Source organism: Mixophyes fleayi, chromosome 1 (assembly GCF_038048845.1).
Source record: "Mixophyes fleayi isolate aMixFle1 chromosome 1, aMixFle1.hap1, whole genome shotgun sequence".
NCBI classification, from domain to species: Eukaryota; Metazoa; Chordata; class Amphibia; order Anura; family Limnodynastidae; genus Mixophyes; species Mixophyes fleayi.
In genome coordinates this window covers 388,578,386-388,601,105 of record NC_134402.1, presented here as the reverse complement: position 1 = coordinate 388,601,105, position 22,720 = coordinate 388,578,386, and the positions used below count along the sequence as shown (strand labels likewise).

General features: G+C 38.9%; 1 protein-coding gene across 5 annotated transcripts in view; it reads left to right on the top strand.

Moving 5' to 3' along the window:
- Positions 1-22,720, top strand: part of EDIL3 (EGF like repeats and discoidin domains 3) — a 557,778-nt gene that overhangs the window by 525,820 nt on the left and 9,238 nt on the right. For all 5 annotated transcript variants that reach the window (XM_075180505.1, XM_075180499.1, XM_075180492.1 and 2 more), the window contains one exon: positions 21,122-21,277. In XM_075180505.1, the coding sequence (XP_075036606.1) occupies positions 21,122-21,277 (156 nt within the window). The remainder of the gene's footprint in view (positions 1-21,121; positions 21,278-22,720) is intronic.

Genomic DNA, 22,720 nt, shown 5'->3' with positions numbered 1-22,720 from the left:
TTATTATACAGAAGAAATGCACATACATAAAATATGGATAAACACAACTTATCCAGATTGAAGATGTAAGACAGTCCAAAGATAGTGGCCCCCATTCAGTGCTAGGAGTAAATCCAGCTAGAAAATTCAATTTTGCACCCTGGCAAAACCATGTTGCGCTGCAGGGTTTTAAATTTAAAATGTGGAGACAGATTTAGAGTTGGGAGGGGGGGAATGTACTAGCTCAACTCTTAATTGCAGTGGGAAGTAAAGATACCGATATATGTGTGCTACATGGAAAAGCAGACAGTATTTTCCCTGAATGCATTTACACCCTTTGCATCGCAACATGGTTTGCACAGCTGCAAATTTACACCCTTCAACTGAATTTGTTCCTAAATCTAAATGAGGACCACTATCATTCCTGAACAGAGGATCCTTGTGCAGGGGCCCCTTTGCAGTGAGGAACATCCATAATTCGCCAGTTAGGAGTTTAGACAGTATCAGCATCTAACATTATTGTCATCCAGAGTTACTACGCATCCTGTAGAGGGCACCTACGCATTTCTTCTTTCTTCGGCTTTCTCGAAGGGATAGGTCTTACGATGTCCTATTGCTCCACTATATAAAAATGTTAAGTAATGTCTGCAATCTGTTTCATTGACCAAGCATGCTCCACTGACTCTTATTACGTTTAGCTGTAGTACACTGCTCATTTACAAATTTACTTACCATTAGGACACCTTCGGATTTATAACAATGCATGAAAGATTTGATTTGCTTTACGTTACAAGCTAAATTTTATGATATTCTGTTTGATAGAGAAAATAGCACAAAGATGAGATTGTTTTCTTACAGATTGTCAAAAGAATGTCTGTTAAATATCAGAATTAAAGTCCACATATGAGTTAAAAGGAAAATTATTGACATAAATTCCACTACCTGAGGCTATTAACTGATGAAGAGTGGATCTTTGGAGTGTATAACGTTGTGTTTTGACTGCTCTAGTTTTTTAAATTGTGCTATGCTTTACCTTGATATTATACTTTTAAAGCACTGATTGCTAGTTAAACTTTTTTATATTTCTATATTTGTTGTGTTTTGTTCATTTAATGAGACTATAATTTTATGCAATTAGAGTTTGAGGGCAAGGACATTTTTCTGTGTCATTTCTGTTTAAAAACAATTGAAATTTGTGGCTGTAAAAATTGCAGAATAGATGTAGCTTTGCTACATTGAATTAAGGGCCCTATTTTGAAAACAGCTTAGTGATGTGGGAAAATATTCCATCTATTTACGTTGACAAAGGTGCAAACAAATTGAGTGGGGAAAATACCTTGATATCTAGATGTTCTTCAGTTGCTGATTGAGTTATAGATTCTATTGTGAAATATATAATATATATATCAGGAAGAGCAATGTTGTGTAAGTGAGGGTCACACGTAACGAAGGGAGTGATATGTAAAGCATGTGCACCTACTGGGGTGACAAATTACACTGAACACACGTAGAGATCCATCCTTCAGCTTGTTTATTCCATTCTACTGGAAATTGAATAATAATCAAAATCCTCAGCAAATCTGGGGGTAAATGTATTAACGTCCGGATTCTTCAACTCCGGCGTCTTCGGCGATTAAATTTAAAACTGCGCTACATTGTAAAGGGAAACTTCCCTTTACAATGCAGCGCCGCTTTAAATTTAATCACCGAAGACGCTGAACACGCCGGAGTTGAAGAATCCGGACATTAATACATTTACCCCCTGGGCGCAAATAATCTGACTGACCATCCAAATCATTCTCATCCAGGTAACAGCTGCCTGGAATGTCCAGGTTCCTGTGCTGTGCTGCCATGTATATATGGCTTGTTATATATATAATAAATAATAATAATAATAATAATAATAATATTGTGAAAGTTAATTACAGTGCATCCTCAGTGTGTGTATATTGCATGTTTCTGCTTATGAATTTTACTGTATGCAGACAAACCTTAGAGTGTATAGAGTGTATACTTACTTACATTTTGCAGATTTGCTATCTACTGAATGTGACTTTTGTCTGGATTAAGCCTATAGAGCTCCTAGTTTGCCAAGCAAATGTAATCCGTTTATTATTATGTGTTAGGGGAACAACTATTGCTTCCATTACAGTGTTATCCAATGCAAATGATACATTCATAAATAACTTGATTTCTCCAATTTTACACTGCATAACAATTACTCAGTTTCTACTCCCCTGTAGGGAAAATACTTTCGGATTCACCCTTTTGCATATTCTGACACCAGATTGGCAGAGTGCAGTTGTGTTTTCCCTAGCGAGAGCCTGATAATATATCATAGTTTGTGTTTGTGGAGCGATATTTTTTAAAACTATTACTTCAAAGCAATTGAATAACATTTTATATGCCTTTTATATCCCTGCGGAATACTGACTGTAGTTTCCAGTTGAATAATTAGGCTGCTTTTCAGTGAACACATTCATTCTTGCAGCCAATTATTAAAAAAGTAAAGGGTTTATTAAGAATTCAACTAATTTGTAATACCTTCTGGTATAAAAGAGCAGAAGCTAGTGGTTTGATTGAATTAAGAGACAAATTTAATTTTCTAAAAGGAACAGTATTATTAATTAGAACATGGGGGAGTTAGGCACATACATGGGTTGCTTTGTAGGTCAGGTCGTTTACTGCAGTAGATGCATCAAAATGATTTCTTTCATGACTGTCTTTTGAGGGCTGGTTTTTTGATGACTTGCGGAAATGGGACAGGGGAGTAATCACATAAGTAAAGCCTGTGGCCTCATTTCCACACAGAATTTAACTACATTCATAATTCAAGTCTTATTTTCGATACCAGCATGAACTGCCCATATGACTGTCTTGGTTTTGCATCTCTCCTGTAAGGGTAATTTGCCTCTAGGAGAACTATACTAATCATTTATTTATTTAATATTGATTAGTGTACACTATCATTTGAATATTTAATTTGGAGAGTTGACTGGATTGTCAGATAATTGTGTTAGAATTATGGATACAATATGTCCCAGTTGGGAATCTATAACTTGCAATGATGTACCTGGATTAACAACACTATGGTGTACATTTATCAAGCTGCGGTTTTGAAAAAGTGGAGATGTTGCCTATAGCAACCAATCAGATTCTAGTTATCATTTATTTAGTACAGTCTACAAAAATGACAGCTAGAATCTGATTGGTTGCTATAGACAACATCTCCACTTTTTCAAAACCGCAGCTTGATAAATTTAAACCTATAAGTGGTTAGATCTGTTTTATTTGACATTCAAAAAAAAGAATCATGGGTAGTTTTTATGACCTGGACTTTATGTTACATTGGTGTTCTGTTTCTCTATTTCAAAATTATGGGGTTGCCCACAAATACAGCAAGAACACGCCCTCTCTTTTTTATTTTTACTGACATTCCTGATTAGACAAAAAAATTCAGTCAATTTTTCTGTAACATTTGATTTTGTCACTATTTAGTCGCTGCTTTAGTGCATTTGTGTCAAGCTAAATGTTCTAAGATATTGTTAATCTGTTTATTTTATTTGAGAGCTTCATGAAAAATAATTGTAAAATAATGCCTCTTGTCCTGAGCTACTTAAATCATTGTGGAACTTTCTGGTTTCCTTAAATGCTCTGCTTGTTCTAGTCTAATCCGACGTAATTTAAAATGAATTCCATCAAAATATCACTGCCCTAGTAGCAGGAACTTGTACAGCTGATAGTAATTGAGTACACCTCCCTTTATACAAATGGGGTCTTTTCTGCTTTTAATACATATAAACATAACTTTATACCTTCAAGCTTTCATTGCCAAAGGGATTGATTTGGAAGTTGAAAATAGCGCTTGCCACCATTTCCGTTTTTCATGATTTACCCTATTGTCGATTACTATGCAATTTCCTTATGCAAACTTCATAGCTTCAAATCATATTGTATGGCTACACCTGGATGGGTTTATGTATACATTTATACATCTTTCTATTAAGGAATGGTATTTTTGGATAACATTTGATACCAGACGTCGGTACACCTTTAGCGGGACGTGATAAGTTAACCGATTGGTTGATACAAGTTTATTTGTCCTGCTCTATAAGCATTAGGTTTGCCTTGACAAAGCAAATAGCACGACACTCGAGTTGCAGCGTCCACAGGATCTAGGATCCTTCATTTATGCGTCATGTGCATTTATCACTAATTTCTTTGTCACCATTGGCTACAAATCCATATTACCATATTTGGTTACAATGCGGAAGCGGTCGGGGAGGGATAGTTTGGATCTACCCGTTTATCAATTGGTGATCCAATTTCAGCGTCGGACAAATCACTCATTGTACAGTATTGATATTAACGAATGTGGATATCCTGATGGAGTTACACAATTTTAATGCAGTATTTGTATACCGCACAATACGTGAGAGATGGCTGGTTTATTATATCTACCCATTACTCAGTGGCTCGCTAAATATGGGGCATACTTAGCCTACGAGGCTGGTGACTGTTCTGGGGGCTATTATATGTGGTCTCAGATTTATCATTAACGCTAACTGCAGGTAGGCATAGCTCCCTTTATCACGTGCACTGATGACCCATTTGTCCAAGTTTCAATTCGTGTCAACCAATCTGAAGACTCTCCGTTCCATTGAGGTGGTGATCGCAGAGCTTGTGTGACAGCTCTTTAGTCACTAAATACAGAGGATTTTAGCAGCTATTGTTCACCAACCTTTTTGGGGATATTTTATACGATAATATTTGGACGTTGCCTATAACAAAGGACTCATTCTCAAGTTCAGATTTTTCACTCACTACACATTAAATGTTTCAATATTATGCTGAGCCATTATGTCCATGGGGATAACATACTCCATGTTCTTCTGAGCGGAATACCTTTTTGATCAGGTTAAATTTAGTCTCAGGCTCTTCCGTGTTTGTGCACCCCAACATAACGCCTGTTACCTACACTAATTGCTAATCTAAGGACATATTATTACATAGTTTTAGACACTACTATAATTATGAGATCATTCCGGAGAATTTTATTTACCCACTACACTACACACAGTTTTTAATACTTTTGTTGAATTCTGTCTGGGAATCCCCTATGGCTATTATTGTCTTAAATGGCTCTATTGCTGAAACACTTGCTGTTTGACTTTTTTATGTAACAGGCTTTGGACTCCATCACTTCACGTGCATTCCCAACCATATGTTCAGTTAATTTGGCACGGAGTATGAGCCTTTAGACCGCAGGGGTTATGCACATTATTTTTTTTTGCTTTGGAGGGGTTTTTATATTGAAACTATAATGCAGTAAGGAGGAGGAAAGTCTTGCAGCCCTTGCACATCGCTCGGCACAGGCCGCTTGCTAAGCACATGTTACTCGCACGCACACATATTGGGCCTGATTCATTAAGGACAGTAAAGCAAAAAAAATGAGTAACTTTGTCTCTTGGCAAAACCATGTTGCATTGGAGGGGGAGGTAAATTTAAAATGTGACGACAGATTTATAGTTGGGGTAGGGCATGTCCTAGATCAACTTTAAATTTCAGTGTACCAATAAAGCTATCAAGTATTTGTGTGCTAGATGAAACAACAGCCAATATTTATCTTATGTGCAAAATAATAAACTAAGTTGCACCCCGGTGAGCCGAGCCGTCCCCAAGGCACTTACCTCCTTCTCCTGGCATTGCAGTCCTTCCCCGGCGCACTGTACGCTCTTTACTGAGGAGATCTCGTGAGAGTGAGACTCACAAGATCTCCTAAGTAAGGAGACTACCATGAAGGACCGCAGTGAAAGTGCTCAGCAGCATTGATCGCACCGGGGGCGCCCCCGACCGATCAATAATGCTGTTGAGCACTTTCAAGGGCCCCCTGGATGCCCGAGGCCCCTGGGCTTTAGCCCAGTTAGCCCTAGGGTTAATCCAGCCCTGGCCTGACCTCCACCCGCGGTAACTCAAGGCTTGCTACTTGTTGCTTTTAGTTTGGACTTTTTTTTCTATAATTTTCCTCAGGCAAAGGACTGATTAGATACTTCATCATCATCACCATTTATTTAAATAGCGCCACTAATTCCGCAGCGCTGTACAGAGAACTCATTCACATCAATCCCTGCGCCATTGGAGCTTACAGTCTAAATTTCCTAGCATACACACACACAGACACAGAGACAAAGAGAGAGAGTCTACAGACTAAATTCCCTAACATACACACACACACACACACACACACACAGACTAGGGTCAATTTTGATAGCAGCCAATTAACCTACCAGTATGTTTTTGGAGTGTGGGAGGAAACCGGAGCACCCGGAGGAAACCCACGCAAACACAGGGAGTACATACAAACTCCACACAGATAAGGCCATGGTCATGAATCGAACTCATGACCCAAGTGATGTGAGGCAGAAGTTCTAACTACTTAGCCACCGTGCTATAAACCCTTGGAAGGTACTCGCTTCCAAGGGTTTATAGGTTTTTTTTGCCTTCATACGGGTTTTCACATCCCCCCTCCACCCCTACTTCCTTCCTTTACCCAGCGACTCTTTACTGGTGTATGTGTTTATTTGTCCATCTGGACAACATTTGAGGTGAAGGTATTTTGTTTGCAGGTGTGCTCATGGACAACATGGATAAGGATGGTTGGTCATTAAATTGTTTTCTGTGCATCCAGGCACTATATGACCTATGTATGGTCTTCCATTCCCCACCCTGTTGAGATGCCTTGGTTGGCTAAAATGGGTGTGCTGGCCAGACCTATGGCCATGTTAGTCTCAAAAGTTTTGAGTTGTGGCCCTCTCGATGTACTTGTCATACTTCTTGAAGGGAATGATTTCAGCAGATCTTCCACATTGCTGATTAAAATCTGTCTGGATTTTAGAGGGATCAAAATTAGATGGCTAGCGGTAAGTTGTGCTGGCCAGATACGTCCCTAGTATCTGCTGTCGGGAATAAGCAGTGGCTCCAACATAAAGCGATTGCTGCAAACTGAATGGGTCCACTGGCCTTTTAGTTAAGGAGCTCCATCATCATCATCAGCTCCAAGGGAGTGGTTAAAAAATACCCTTGATATAGCGAACATGTCATTCATCAGGCACGATTGGTTTCACCTTCCAGGTGTAAGGGGTAATATTAGTGTCCCCATTATGAGGAGTCTCCATAATAAAAATTAAATTACTATAATTAAGGTCGATAGCCATAGTTGTTAGGACTCTAGAGGGTGTTGGTAACTAAACGTCCCTTAATTACAGTGGAACGGGATCCCTAGTTTAGACAAGATGGGGTTTACCTCAATGAGGATTGTTTGTGACTGTTTCTAGAACAGATCTTTTGGGGTGGTAGGTTTTTTTTGTTTGCCCGTTAAAGGACTACAGCGGTAGTAGAAAAGCACTGTGATAAGCAACTGATACATACAGCGCTATCGCTGATTGGCTGCAGGTCGCTGCCCTTTCGAGGAAAAGGTGGCCCTTGGTCCTTTTGTGTGGGGGACCCTTTGCCTTGCTTTGTGTGGTCAAGTCATTGTGACTCTAGAGGGGTGTAGTCACTCTGATGCCATTCAGTTAGGGTGTGTCTCCTTGATTTAGTGAATTCAGGGCTATTTGGCTATATTATAATCCATGCAGGTATGATACACGAGCATTGCAGAACATTGCAGTCCCCATAGTAATCTATGGGGATTCCGATGCTGAACAATATTTGCCTAAACGGAGGAGGAGATTTCTGTGAAATCTCCTCCGTTAGGCAGTAAATACATGGTAAACATACTTAAAAGATGCGGAAATGGTAGTTTACGTGGGGAGTAAGCTTGACGCATACACCCCTCAGAGAGAGAGAATATGCAAGTTTTGTTTATTAAGGTGTGTTTGGCTTGGTTCTTACAATCTTATTGTAATAAATCTTTATGTGCTGCTTATCTGGGATTCCTTTAATTTTAAGTGGACAAGGATAGAACTGTTTGTAGCTAATTTGATCAGTAGAAAGTTCATAGCATAGCCAATCAGATCAACATCCAGTTATTTCTGCCTGAGAGATTTCCCTTTCCGTTTAGTGTGTGTTTTTTATTTAGTTGAGGCAAGTGGGATTCACCTTGAGGTCTTATACACACTGTGTAAAATGATAGCATTCTACCTCTGGTGTTGTATCTGTGAAGATTTCTCCATTATTACTGATGGATAGGGTGCATAGTGCATTTTAAAATTAGCTTGCACAGTAAATACAAAGAAGTATCATTAACAAAAAGAGATATGTAGAGAACAAAGGAGCTGTGAATTGTCTACTGCTACATATTGCGGACACTTGGCAAAAAAATTAGTATAGCTAACAAGTCTGTTATATTGAGAGCCACGGGCAGGCTACTGTCTAACACACATTTTACTGTTTGCTAAACACATCTTACTATTCTACCGTTATAAAGAAAAGTTAATTTTACCCTTACCATTTTATAAATACACCAAGAATAGAATATGTTGCATTTCAGACATTACCTTTGCTTAATGACCTCTACAATGGCAGGTGTTTAAGCTGTGTGCACAGTGAAATTGACATAGCTAACAGCACTCAAGATCAACCACTATGATATACAGGTCTGAATGAAATTAAACCTCTGCCATGAGGCTACTTCAAAATTAGGGAATCACTGCTCTAAACTACACTATTCTCTATCTAAACTGTACAGTGAGCCCGTTGTTTACTATTGCCTTTGTCTGCTGTATTGATTGCTTTTACCCAGACACAAAATCATTAGGAGATATTTCCTTAGCAACATTTTTGGCTCCTATTTTTATTTTCACAGGAAAAACTGCAAGTATACAAGATGTGCACCACTTAGGGTTTTCTCAGTTAACACCTCTTTTTCTTATTCAAATATCAAACTCCCTAAGCGCTTTTTTAGCTTTTGCTCTTATCCAAAAAAAAGTTCACCTGACTTGTAATGTCAATAACCAACATAACCAATCTGTTCTCCTGGGGTATTATTGTGTTAACAAGTGGGAGCACAAGGCAGCAACTGGTGCAATGACATTAGAAGTGTGTAAAATGCTTATCCTTAAGCAGAGTAAACCGCTGTGACAACTTATATTACTCTCATAAGCCCGGTACACACTTAGAGCCTTATGTACAGTTTACACTTACAGCGTAAGTGTAAATTGCATCCCGTAATTTATATAGAATTCAGAGTAGCACATATCTTTAGATACACTTGGCTCAGAAGACTATGCAAATTGCACATTCTTAGTAAAAAAAACACCTCTTTGTCTGCCTTACCGGGCCGCTGCACCTGATGCACGTTAAGTTGCAGCAGCCCAGTGAGACAGATAAATCAATTGTTAATTAAATATTTAAAAAATTGGCGTGCCACTCCCCCCTCCCCCTTAACCAACCCTAGTGCTGGCAGCCGAGGTTGCTGCTAGCAAAATCAGGGGTATAAATAGCATGGGGTCCCCTGGCATTTACGATTAACTGCACTAGGCTCTGCCAGTCTGGGTTAGTGAAATTATAGCAGGGAAACCCGCAGCGGGGGTCCACCTCCCTTAATTTCAAACCAGGCCTATGCCGGTAAGCATGGGGCTGGATTCCATAGTGAGATCAGGCCTGCAAAAAAACAATATGCGGGCCCCAACATTTAGCCAGCCAGGGGCGCACGGAGGATTGTCAGGGGGGGGGGTTTCTTTCCGCCGACCGAAAAAAAAACCACGAGAGAGAGCTGCTGCGCATGCGCAGCAGCTCCGTTTCGCCAGCGCTGTCCTATACAACAGCCGCGGCGCTGTCTAAGAAGCGTCTGCGGCGGTGCTGTATACAATACAGCACCGCCGCGGACGCTTCTTTGACAGCGCCGCGGCTGCTGTATAGGACAGTGGCTACTTAGTTAGCGCAGGGGGGGTTTCTAGAGATTTAGAAACCCTCCCTGCATGCGCCACTGCCAGCCCTGTGCTGATAGAACTAGGGCTCTTCCCACACCCCTGAGGTGGTGGGGTGGGGTACTATTAATAACATACCCAGGCTGCCATTAAGTGTTTGGGTATGCTGGAGCTTATAGTACTACAAGCACCGACATACAATGTCTGCCAGGATATGCTGGCACTTGGGGAAGCCTAAGTGTCTAAGTGTCAGCATGCCCTGGCACCCAGGTCTTGCTGGGATTTGCAGTGAACCAGGGAAAATTTTAAACAAAACAAAGACAGCAGTGTAAAAATAATTTCCTTTGAAATAAAAACACTCCAACACATTCCTCAATCACCCTTATTATTGCTTACCTAGATCCAGGCTCTTCATCTGTAATAAATACAGGTATCCTTGGCTTGGCAAAAAAAAAACCCTCATAAGCGATGCAATACTAGCTGCTAAGAGTTTGTATCAAAAATGTGCTCATAGAGTCGTCATCATCATCATCATTTATTTATATAGCGCCAGCAAATTCCGTAGCGCTTTATAATTGGAAACAAACATTAATAAAACAATACTGGGTAATACATACAGACAGAGAGGTAAGAGAACCCTACTCGTAAGCTTACAATCTATGGGACAATGGGAGTTTGAAACACAAGGGCACGTGCTACATCATATTGCACACTGGACCAGCTAGAACGCAAAGGTAAAAGTACTGAACGGGCTTTGTGTGTAGCAATGTTGGTCAGAGGGTTGTTGACTTGTGTTAGCTGTGTAGGGGTAGGGGAGATTAAAATGATGGTTGAGGAATGTCATATAGCATGAGGATTTCCAAGGGGTCAAGTTCACGGCATGAGTTAAGGCCGAGAGCAGACTGACACAGATCCTTGACTACTGTGCATGCTTATGTCCCACTCTACATGAGGCCCTTAGACAGTACTTCCAGTTGCCCAGAAAAACCCTGGTATGCTCTTAAATCTACGTTCTGCTCAGCCAGCTTCACACAGACAGTAACTACATGTGGGCTGCCCACTGATGTGTATGGAGCAATCAGGGGAGATCCTGTGTGTTCTTTGTGACTCCTCTGATTGGATAGTATGGTGCATGGTGGACTGCACTGGTAGTAGTTAACTGGTTCAGTAGTTAAAGGGGTGTTGTAGAGGAGGATGATCTACTACCAAATGACAGGACAGCAGTCAGCAGGGGATACGTTATTGTGGAGGAGTGGGTTGTGGGACGGAAGAAGACATCTAGGATTGGGGGCTGCCAGCAAAATGGGAAAACTAAAGAGCTGGATTGATGGGGGTGACGTAGAAAGAGTTTGGTGACGAAAAGAGAGCTTGAGGGTGAACATAGCACTGGAAATGGAGAAAGAAAGTGAATGGAGAGCTGGGGTAATAAAGAGAATGTTGCATGAAGAAAAAAAGACTTGGGAGTAAAAGAGAGAGCAGTGAGTAGAGAAAATAAGGAGCACTAGGTAGAAGAAGAAAGGAAAGAGCTGTTGGGAGGGGTCAATTGATCTGGGGGTAGAAAATATATAGTAAAGTTAAAAATAAATATCTGGAGGTATAAAAGAAAGACCTGGCGGAAAAGTGAGCTAGGAGAGAAAAGGGAGAGTGGGGCTTGTAAACTCAGCTAAGGTTAGAAAAGATAGCTGGGGTGGAAAAGTGAGATCTTCAAGGAGAAAAGAGAAAGCAAAGGGAGAAAAGTGATTTTGATGACATTCCACTTGTTATTTAAAATAATTTGACAAAGGAGCATCTATTCCTGGCTAATTTCAGCAATATTTTATTAGATATCTCTCCACCTAAAATCCCTGAATTCCTGGGAGCACCTCCATCTAGGTAACAATATATATATATATATATATATATATATATATATATATATATATATATACATTGAAAACTGTCTATTTAATATATTAACTATTAAAGGATGTTTTGCAATGTCCCCTGTTTATATTGCTTAAGATGCACGCCAAAGCTTGTGTTACAGTGAGGGTGATGTAATAAAGAGGGTGACATATAATTGTACTTGTGAATTGTATTGTACTTTTAAGCAGATGATAGTCTCAGCAGTGGGTGAGGGTGGCATTATAAATGGGGCTGCATAAAGAGGTAGCAGCATTTGTTTGGTAACTAATGAGAAAGGTAAATGTGCACCAAAGTTAGTGAATGCAATAAAATCCTATCATGTTTATGCATTCTGAGAAATGAAACATGAGGGTGGTCAGAGATAACACAGTCCCTTAACTACAAGAGTAATTCTAGTATGCACACATTGCTTTCTGTACTTCCTTCCTCACTATTTCACTGACTAAAGATGGAAATGTGTTTATATTTCTGTCTGCGATTTGAGGGAGTTTGCCGTTAATACAAACTGCTGTGTGATCAAAAGACACACTATTTGATCTCTGAGTTAAAAGTCAAATCTACTGAACTGTTTGCTGATCATTCAGTCTTTCAGTCACGGAATTGGTCTGCTGTCAAGACTGTTTCTCTAAAACAGAATTTTAAATGGAATCAAAAATGATTACCTTAAAAAGGTTAGGAACATTTAAAATATTCAGTTATTGCATCTAAAGAAATATTTGTGGGGTCATAAAACACTATTATCCTACTAGATCCTACATATCCCAAGTTGTATGTGGGTAATTCTCCATGACCCAATTGCTCGCTTACAAGCTCATAAAATAGTGAGACAAGTGCATCTTGGTGAGTTATCACAATTGCTCACTGCCAATAGCATGCAAATGAGTTTGAGCCCACCTGCTGGTGGCTCCTATCCCCACGTATCCTGCTATGTCTCCCACCAGGGGAGAGCTGGCAAATTTTAGTCCAGGGGGCAAGAATCGACTCAGCAACCTATTTTAATGGGGAAAAAAATGCAGGTGGCCCAGTAACCCAGCCCAAGGTAGCCAACTATGGGACTGGCCTTTGGGGCAGATGACCCTCTGTCCCCCAGCCCAGCCTGCCTCTGTCTCCCACTATGCCCCCCACTTATTTATAGCCTTGTTCTCTGCATCTGTGTCCTCACTGCAACTATGGCATCTTTTATGTACATCTGTGTAACATGCTGTATGCCCATTGGTGTGACCCTGTTCTGCACAGCCATGCTTCTTTTTTAGCTGCTAGCTTATTGACTGTCTTCCAATACTGTGTCCTTCTTTTCACTCACTGGTGACCAAATTGTACTGTGTATTGACCTATAAATAAATCCAGGATGTCTGTGACAAACCAGGGATCCAGTCACAGGGACAGTTTCATTTAATTCCCAGACCCTAATTAGTTTACTGTACACAATGTTCAATCTCAACATGTTGTTCATTCATTATGGAAGTGGTAAACTGGCTGAGCAGGAACCCATGAGATGAAGAACTCTTTTGTAATTTGTAAATAATGTTTCCCGCTGACTGTAACACATCACTATTGGAGATTCTGAATTGCAGAAATTTTTGGGGAAAAGTTCCAATGTGACACTATTAAGGTCACCACAAGGTCACTATTTAACTCTAAGTTATTTTGATTCCGATGGCAGAAAGTATTTGTTCTTTAATATGGTCTTATGATACTAATTTCCAGGATGTTTTTTTGTGTGGCATATATTTTGATTAAAGGTTGCCTATGTTTTTTTCATTTACTGTTATTTTACTGTTTTCATTTTACATCCTATTGTATGTTTTTCTTGTCACAATATGTCTGCAATATCAATTTATTCTTCATGTGAACATACATAAGCATATAGAGATCATTCAAGGGCTCATGTTAAGTTAGACACAAATTGCATTTTTGGTGTATAATACGCTCTTTTACTTCTGCACGGCACAAAGCACTAGTTCCAAGACTAGTGATTTGTGCACATGCTCAGATGTAAAAAAGCGTATTATACACCAAAAACGGAATTTGCGTTCAACTCAGTGTGCATGTCATAGAATGAGAATGTTTCACTAAAAAGACTTCTTCATTTTCTGCTTACTTTGTTTAGTATTGTTCTCCGTAATTGAACATTGGGTCATGTACCACCTCTCTTGTTATTGGATATACTGTGTAAATGGAAAGCACTGAGTTCTCTTTAGAAGCTTTTGCAGGCCAAGAGGAGAAGTGTTGTGCTTTTAAAATACCAAGTAGAGTTCACTCTGCCCTGGTAGAAATGGTTGAATTACATTTTACACTTAAAGAGTGACATACTTTTAATTTCAGGATTTACCCCACATTAGCTAGCTAAAAAATTAATAAAGAATGTAAGAAAAAATAACCTCTTTCTGTAACAGCTCGTACTACATAGCAGTGGGCAGTGTTTCTTAAATCAGGTCCTCAGTGCATGTTTTCAATATCTCCTTGCTTTAGCACAGGTGTATTCATTACTGAATGACACATTGTAACAGATCCACAGGTGATATAATTATTTCCTTTGTCACCTGGAAAACATGCACTGTTAGGGGTCTTGAGGACTGGGTTTGAGAAACACTGCTTAAGGGCAAGCCTAACCAAACAATTTTGTCACAGTAGCTACAGATGAACTGGTCAATGCTATGTAACAGTGGGTTATTGGCTGGTGGGTACCAGGAAAACATTAAATAATATTAAAAAGGTTACCTAATAATAAATAAAACACAGTGCCCCATTCCTTATTATGACAGAAAGAAGACATAAAAATGTTTTGATTGGCTTTGGATGGGTTGCTTTTGGGCTTCTTTGCTTTAGAGATTTTTTTTTCCTGGCATAGCTTTGAAGAAAGAACAAAAGAGCAGATGAAACCAAGGCAACAATTGGCTGTGAAGTAGAAAAAGGATATAAAGAAAAATGGATGAAAGAAAAAAATATATATTTTAAAATGTAGGATGTCTATTTGGATCTAAGGGGCAAATGCTCAATGAGGTACCTTAGCGAGTTGACATAGTTGCTACTTCTTTTCTATTTACCATAGCCATCATCACCTCCCCTATGCTTTTCTTTGCTTGAGTTGTTTGTAATTAGTAGAGTGGAACAGTGCTGTTTTTTTTGGTCCCCATTTACTAAAAAGAATCAGAACAAATAATCACACCAGTGCTGAGTACCTCAAGGATGGAATTTGCAACTTCTGTTGTGGGTTGCCCCAAAATGAAGTTAGCCAGCCCATGGTGACTATAGATAAGGAGGTTGATATTCACTATGGCTAATGTAAGGGGCACAGTGGTCTATAAACTGCATGTCTATTATACAGCAATCCTCGAAAGATGCATGGTTGCCATCTCTTAGGTAAAAGATCAAACCACCAGGTTGGCTAGGAAGAACGAGTGCTTTTCCATGGTGGGGATGCTTGTATGGCCCCCACAAAAATGAATAAGTCCAGCGCAGTTTTTAAATGATTGAGGGCTGTGAGTGGATATTTTTCCCAGTTACATTTTGTTTCCCTATTTTCCAGGGGAACCAAGGTGGTTTGGAAAGTTGTTGTTCTTTTCAGTGCTGGGATTGGTAGCAGTTGGTAAAGGGGGTCTGCACTCTGGTTACATTGATTAAATGACACCCTGTATTCCAGGACACAATATAATATTTGCAGTCAATGCAGCTCTTTTGTACTCTCAAGTCATTATGCTATGCAAAAACAAATCCAGGATAGCTATCAAAATGCCCTGCAGTTTTGGAGTCTGTTGCCTTTGGGGAGAGGGGATTGTGAATAATAGTTTTAGAAGTAACCAGCTCCACACAGACTGATTTGGTTTCATTAATTCATGGAAGACAGAGGCTTATGGAAGTTGTCTAATGACAACCTCTTTAAGATTAATTTGTCCCTTCGATGTTCTGTGCTCTATTTGTTTTTCTTTAATATAGAAGATGGGCTATCTTTAGTTTAAAAATGGTGGTTTCGGGGTAAAATGCTCCTTTTTCATTTGGCATACTGGATGAGGGTCTTTATGACGTAATTTACCATTGTACTGGGATGTTGTAGGGGGTAGGAATGAGCAAAAAGTTGGAACTTAATGGGAAAAAGCCTCAGTTGAGGCTCTGTATAAAGCTAAACAACACTGCCAATTAGGTTGCTATGGTTTCAAACATCTTTACCTGTTGTAACTCCAATGATATTTTATTACATTCATAAAATCACAGGACAGGGGAGATCACTAATTAGTCGCTGACAAAGTTTTAAAGATTACTACATCACTGATATCAGCAATCGCCTTTTTTAATCAGGCCAACCTAATAAAATATTGTTCACTAGATGATAGTATAAGTCAGCCTAATAAAGTAAATATCTGATTGGTTCTCACCTTTGAGTATTGCTAGTAAATAACTCTCCATGTGTTAAAACCCAACTTTGTATAATTATTAATCTCAACAGAGATGGAAGGTTGCACTAAGCACTTTTTAAAAGCTTATCCCTCTGTCATTGCTGTAATGACTGAACAGTACATTTTTTGACAAAAATGTGATATTAACAAGGATAAATTTTGTCTTTCTTAAATATAGTTTGGACATAATGCAATCTATATTTATATAGTACACTTTAAACACCATATACTGTTATATTTTAGTTTCCAGATGTTGTACCCCTCTCCCATCTCCCACCCACATTTATGGCTACTGTTATTTTTAAAATTGAGAATACTTTCTGGATATGGTCACAGATATGCATAGCACCTATGATGCCATGTTTTTAAGGTAGATATATGGTAGATAAATTGTCATCCTTCTCAATTGCAATTATGTAAATAATGTCACCAGAAAATCCTTGGAGGTGTGGTCAGAAAAGGTTTCAAGGATCATTAACACTCCAAATTCCACAGATTTTAAGCTTTCTACAGAACCCTAACTGCGCTTCTAACAACTTTTGTTTTTCAATATTGTAATTATAAATAAAGTTGGATAAGCTCACCCAAGTATACACCTGGGATCTTCACTGTTGTGTAGTTTGAGAATAAGGATCAATAAGTGTATTTCCTATTTTGACGGTATTAGACTTAACAAAATATTCAGAGAAGCAACAGAGCACAGCTTGAGTATGCGAAAATACATCAAGAAGCAAGCCTATAAACTTAAAATCCTTACTCAGCATCAGTCACATAAAGTATAGAGTTATATCTACATACTTCACAGTTTGTGTACTTTATTAAAGTGTAAAAAGGAAAACTAGAGGAAACACTCGTAACACCTGCTAAGCAAAGAGCACACACCAAAGATGTCATAATAAACTGAACGCTGGCAATAAGCATATATCCTCATCATAAACAATAGTTATGTGACATTCTTTCTGCAACAGCACAGTGTATGCTGCACTATTATCTTACTGAACATACAATACAGTATGCCACAAGTTTCACTTCTGCATTGTTAGTGTCGGAGGAGAACTTTAAAGCTTTACAATTAAAAAGTAGCTTTTTTTGCAGCCAATGAATTTATCCATCGACAGTACCACGCAAGCTGTATATAAAAGACAAAACTAAATGATGTGTAGTCTCAATCAATGATCACATATTATGTGATCGGCAGAGCAGCAGAAATTGGAACAGGACAAAACAGCACATCATATTTGTTACTTATTTGTTACTTATACACATGCAATCACCCTTGGCATGTGCACACTTTACACAGAGGAGGCGCTGTGCATGCCTTGTGTCTCCTCTGGCTGCTCTCCTGTGTTTCTTTCCCAGCAAGCTTACGTCGTCCTCCACCAGCATGCTGCCCACCTAATTCACAATGTCCTTAAATAGCTAGTGGGCAGCACCAGTTGCTCTTCAACTGGGATTAGGAATCTCGTTAACTAGTTCTGGCCACTATTGTTCTTTCCTGGACTCTAACAGACTTGGAGAAGCCAGTCCATCATCAACCCATCTTTCCATCCCAACCAATCCTGAGCCAAGCTGATCTGAGATTACCAATGCAGGGTGGGATTTCCACCATGGAAAATTTGGACACTTTATAAATGCCTGCAGGGAGGGGGGGAGACTATGGGGTGTACTAGGATTGGGGGAATTGGGGGAAATTTTCTGTGTACTAGGATTTCCATAGTTTGGCGTAGAGATTTGTTTCTCACCAGCTCCATCATGATTTCTGCGTCTGAACAACAGATGACATGCAACTATACAACTTATCTTGTTGCCATGAATCTCTTCTCAATTTGAAGTTGCTCATGGGTCTGTTCATCTGATGAGCCAGCTGGAGCAGGGAGACTGGGGTTCAGACCCTGATCACTTTGATAGCATTGGAAGAACAACTGTGAACATCAAGATCATTGGTTATTGCAGAGATATTGAAATACAGCTTGGACGGGAGTTTTTTATTTACCGCTGTGATATTGCAAAGACAGCACGAGCAGGAGTTTGTATTCTCCTCTGTGATAATTGTATGAACAGCTTGATCTCAAAATCAGACTCCGAACACTCCATTACCCAGTAACTGCTTCAGGACCACTCCACTCGGTTACCACCTGGTTGGAGCATAGAACTTTGCGCAAGGATATAAAACTCGCAGCATGGTCGAGGTATTAGAACTTTATGTGGAGAGATTTTAAATGCAGCTGGACGATGGAATTTTACTATACCTTTCTGACCTGTCTGGAACCCAAGGACTGTTCCGTTTATTATTGTTCTTTTAGTTAATAACACTGGGAGCTTGTTGGATGTACTTTGGAGTGTGCACTTGGGGTTGGATGTAAAGTGAATGGGCCTGATGCATTAAGGAAGGAACGTCACAATAAAGAAGTAAGTTTTCTCCTGGACAAACCTACTTACAATGAAAGGGGTGCACATTAGTTTATTATTTTGCACATAAGTTAAATACTGGTTGTTTTTTCATGTATCACACAAATACTTTAAAGCTTTATTTTTACACTGAAATTTAAAGTTGATCTAGGACATGCCCTACCCCAACTATAAAACTGCCATAACGTTTTAAATTTACCTCCCTTTCCGATGCAACATGGTTTTGCCAAGGTGCAAAGTTGCTCCTTTTTTTTTGCTTTACTTTCCTTAATGAATCAGGCCCTATATCTTATAGTGGCTATTGTTTGCATTAGATTTTCTTCTTTTGTAATAAAGATACCAATGTATCCATCTTATCTCTATGGACCTCGCCTGTGCCATCACTTTAATGCAGCTGTGCATTAGTGTCCACACCTATAAACTCAAGATAACTGAATCTTTGGAATGACACATGGACAGAGTCCACATCAGAGTGGCTCCTCTCTTTCAAGAGACACTCATACAATTAACAAGTACCACATATTTCAGGATACAAGATAATACAGCAATATGTATTTTACTAGCTAAGCATATACAGTACATATATCGTTATAGACATAATTGACATGTGGAAGGTCATCTTGATATCACTTATACTAAGAATCCACAGGAATCATGTGATCATGACTATTGCTGCTATCCCAAAAAACTGTAAGGTTACACAAGTAAGTGTTTAGTTAGCATTGTGTTTTGCCGTTTTGCTTAGTCATCATCATCATTTATTTATATAGCGCCACTGATTCCGCAGGGCTGTACAGAGAACTCATTCACATCAGTCCCTGCCCCATTAGAGCTTACAGTCTAAACTCCCTAACATACAGACAGAGAAACTAGGGTCATTTTGATAGCAGCCTATTAACCTACTAGTATGTTTTTGGAGTGTGGGAGGAAACCGGAGCACCTGGAGGAAACCCGCGCAAACACAGGGAGAATATACAAACTTCACACAGATAAGGCCATGGTCGGGAATTGAACTCATGACCCCAGCGCTGTGAGGCAGAAGTGCTAACCACTTAGCCGCCACTTAGTCCTGAAGATTTTGGCAGAGTTGCAGAGGAAATTCATGGGTTACTGCACTTAGAACAAAATGCAGTTATATATCATGTCAATTTAGAAATTATTTATTATTTTGTTGATAATCTTGTTGGCTTAAAAATATGCATATTTTAATACTACTGAATACGAAAAACACCATAGTTGCATTATACCTCGAGCACTGGTTCCTTTGGTGTTTCCAGGAGTAATGCGTGTCCAGACAGTATATCAAAATGATATATCATGTGATTGCAAATGAGTGCTGTAAGCTCCCACATTAATTGGAGTGATAGAGATTCCCATATGCAGTAGGTTTAGCCTAGGAATTATATGTATCTGCAATGTGCTTCTTTCAAATAGAAACAGGGTTTGAGCTAAATAATCTAAAATACCTAAAATTCTGTGCCTGATCTGAAAAGTTGTTTGATGCCAGTTTTATAGTGCAAAGAAAGCCCATTACAGTCACAAAATCCAGTTTCATATTTTAAATGGTATGTAAGATAATGTTTCAACAGAAATGTCACCTATGCTTACATTGAAATCTTTTATTGCTGAATTAATTTCTCAGGAGACCATTTTCTTCATTGATCATGCGAAGGAAAGCTTGGTGTATAATGTATACATTTGTACTAGTGTGTAATAGCCTTTCATTGCAACAAAGATGTTTTTTGTTCCTTAAAGTATTGATCCACCGAGAGAGAGTTTTTCTACATAAACAGAGAGCAAAACAAGAGAAGCATTTATGAGTTTTCCTGAAGGTTGTAACTGTGTAAAGTACAGTAGCTCAATAAATGGAGCTGGTATATCATTCCTTTCTTTATGAAAGGAAATTGGTTTAAGCTTATGTTGTAATTTGCTTAAAAATGCCAACTGTGAAAGGCAGCAGGACCAATTTAACCCATTTATCTAAGACTGGAGAAGTATAGTAATATTGGTGTTTATAGAAAAAAAAAAAATGATTATGTGAAACCTGTTGGCAGTTTGCAATTTTCTCCAACTTATTTAATATAACTATTTCAGAGATTTCCTTTCCCGAATACTGATTCCAAAGGAAACCTTAAAGAATAAAAGTTTTACTTTAAATGTCATGCTCATTACTACAGGTTTCCTGTGATATATTAAACACGCAGACATTAATTTTGCAATTAGCTAGATTTAGAATTTAGCTGTGAGTTGTGACTATCAATCAAGTGACTGCAGAAGTGCCTGTTAGGTTTTACAATGTTCTCCAGGCTTTAGATCCAAACGTTTTAATATATATTCATGAGAAAATATAAACAATGGCTTCTGAATGGAGATGTGATTCATGTTGGCTGGGATTGGTCTTTTGTTTCCAAATTGTCCTTTTTTATCAGTCCAGATAAATATATATATATTTATATATATATATATATATATATATATATATATATATATATATATATATATATATATGTATATTGCATTCTATAAATCAGTTGGTAATGAGACACTGTATTTTTTTTCTTCTAGGTGGATCTCCTTCGTCCTACAAAGGTCACAGGGATAATTACACAAGGAGCTAAAGACTTTGGGCATGTGCAATTTGTGGGCTCTTACAAGCTTGCATTCAGTAGTAATAGTGAACACTGGACTGTGTATCAAGATAAAAAACAAAGAAAAGACAAGGTAATGTAAGATACAGATGAGCTGATTATTTGTTGGCTCGTAAATTAATCGTGCATCTCGGTAGTAAATCTGTCAGTGACTAGAATATTGAGTGCACTTGACCTGGGAAAAAACAAACTGATTTTAAGAAAAAGTGCAACTATGAAAAGAACAATTACCAATCATCTTACCTCTGGGAAATGTATTGATTCATAGCCAGATTGTCAATTTTTCATGCAGGCTTATTGCAGTCCCATTTTAAACTGGTGTTAACAGGTGTAATTATGACTTTCAGGACCCCAACTACCAATCCTAGACAGGGATACTATCTGACCCTCTGTCCTACAAATTTCACATCGAAATGGCATCCATAACAAATGACACCGCACCCAAGTAGGGGAGAAAATATGACCACAACCTTTATTTGTATCCATCATAAGGGAGGGCCATGCCCAATAACCAAATACCATGATTCGCGTATGCTGCTAATTAACGCTCTAGTGAAAACCATAACCTGGGTATAGCAACCCAGTCCGTGGGATGGTAACCATTCATGACCGCCATCCTGTCAGGTCCCAGAGTTCCCACCAAATAAAACCATGCAGTACAGCCTTATTCAAAGGACAGCTAGTTGGATGGGGTACCATTTTACGATGCCCATTTTGCCGATACCAGATACGCCGACAGGAATACACCAAAGGTGTATTCCCCGGAACACTGGTATTACTGACAGCTTTAAACAGTGATCGGAAACCATGCCGCACATTATCTGTGTTGTTCTTAACCTGGTATTTTAAGGAGCCGGTGCCTGTACAATGTTATTTAGAAAGTCTAATACATTGTACAGGTGGTGTCTCCTTAAAATACCAGGTTAAGAACAGCAAACATAATGTGCGGCATGAAAGTGATGTCATCCTTACTTGCTGTCTTCTTCATTCGTCGCCATGGTTTCCAGTCACTGTTTAAAGCTGTCAGTATTACCAGTGCGCCGGGGAATACACCCTCTGGTGTATATCTGGTATCGGCGACATGGGCATCGTTTTAATGACTACCACCGAACTAGTTAGCTCCTCTTAATTGTAACAAAAACTGTGACAAAACCAACTTGAACAACATCACATGAATATCTTCACTATTTTATATCTTAAATAGATTATTCCATTTATTTTGCTTTTCCTTCTTTATTTATTTACAATTTTTTTAATCCATATTTTTAAAGATATGTCTCGGGTATCACTGTTTTCTTTTTCACCTTTCTCTTCTTTTTAAATAAATTGTAACAACATTTAGATAACATTGTAGAATTCAATCATCGGTACACTTTAGCAACATACTTCTTCCCCTTTTACTTCACTCCTAATACATTTCCTGTTGGAAAGTGGGGGGATTTATATGTCGCTGTAGCTGGACATAATACCATTCACCCCCTTGTTTTTCCCTCCCTCTGTTTAAACTGGCCTATAC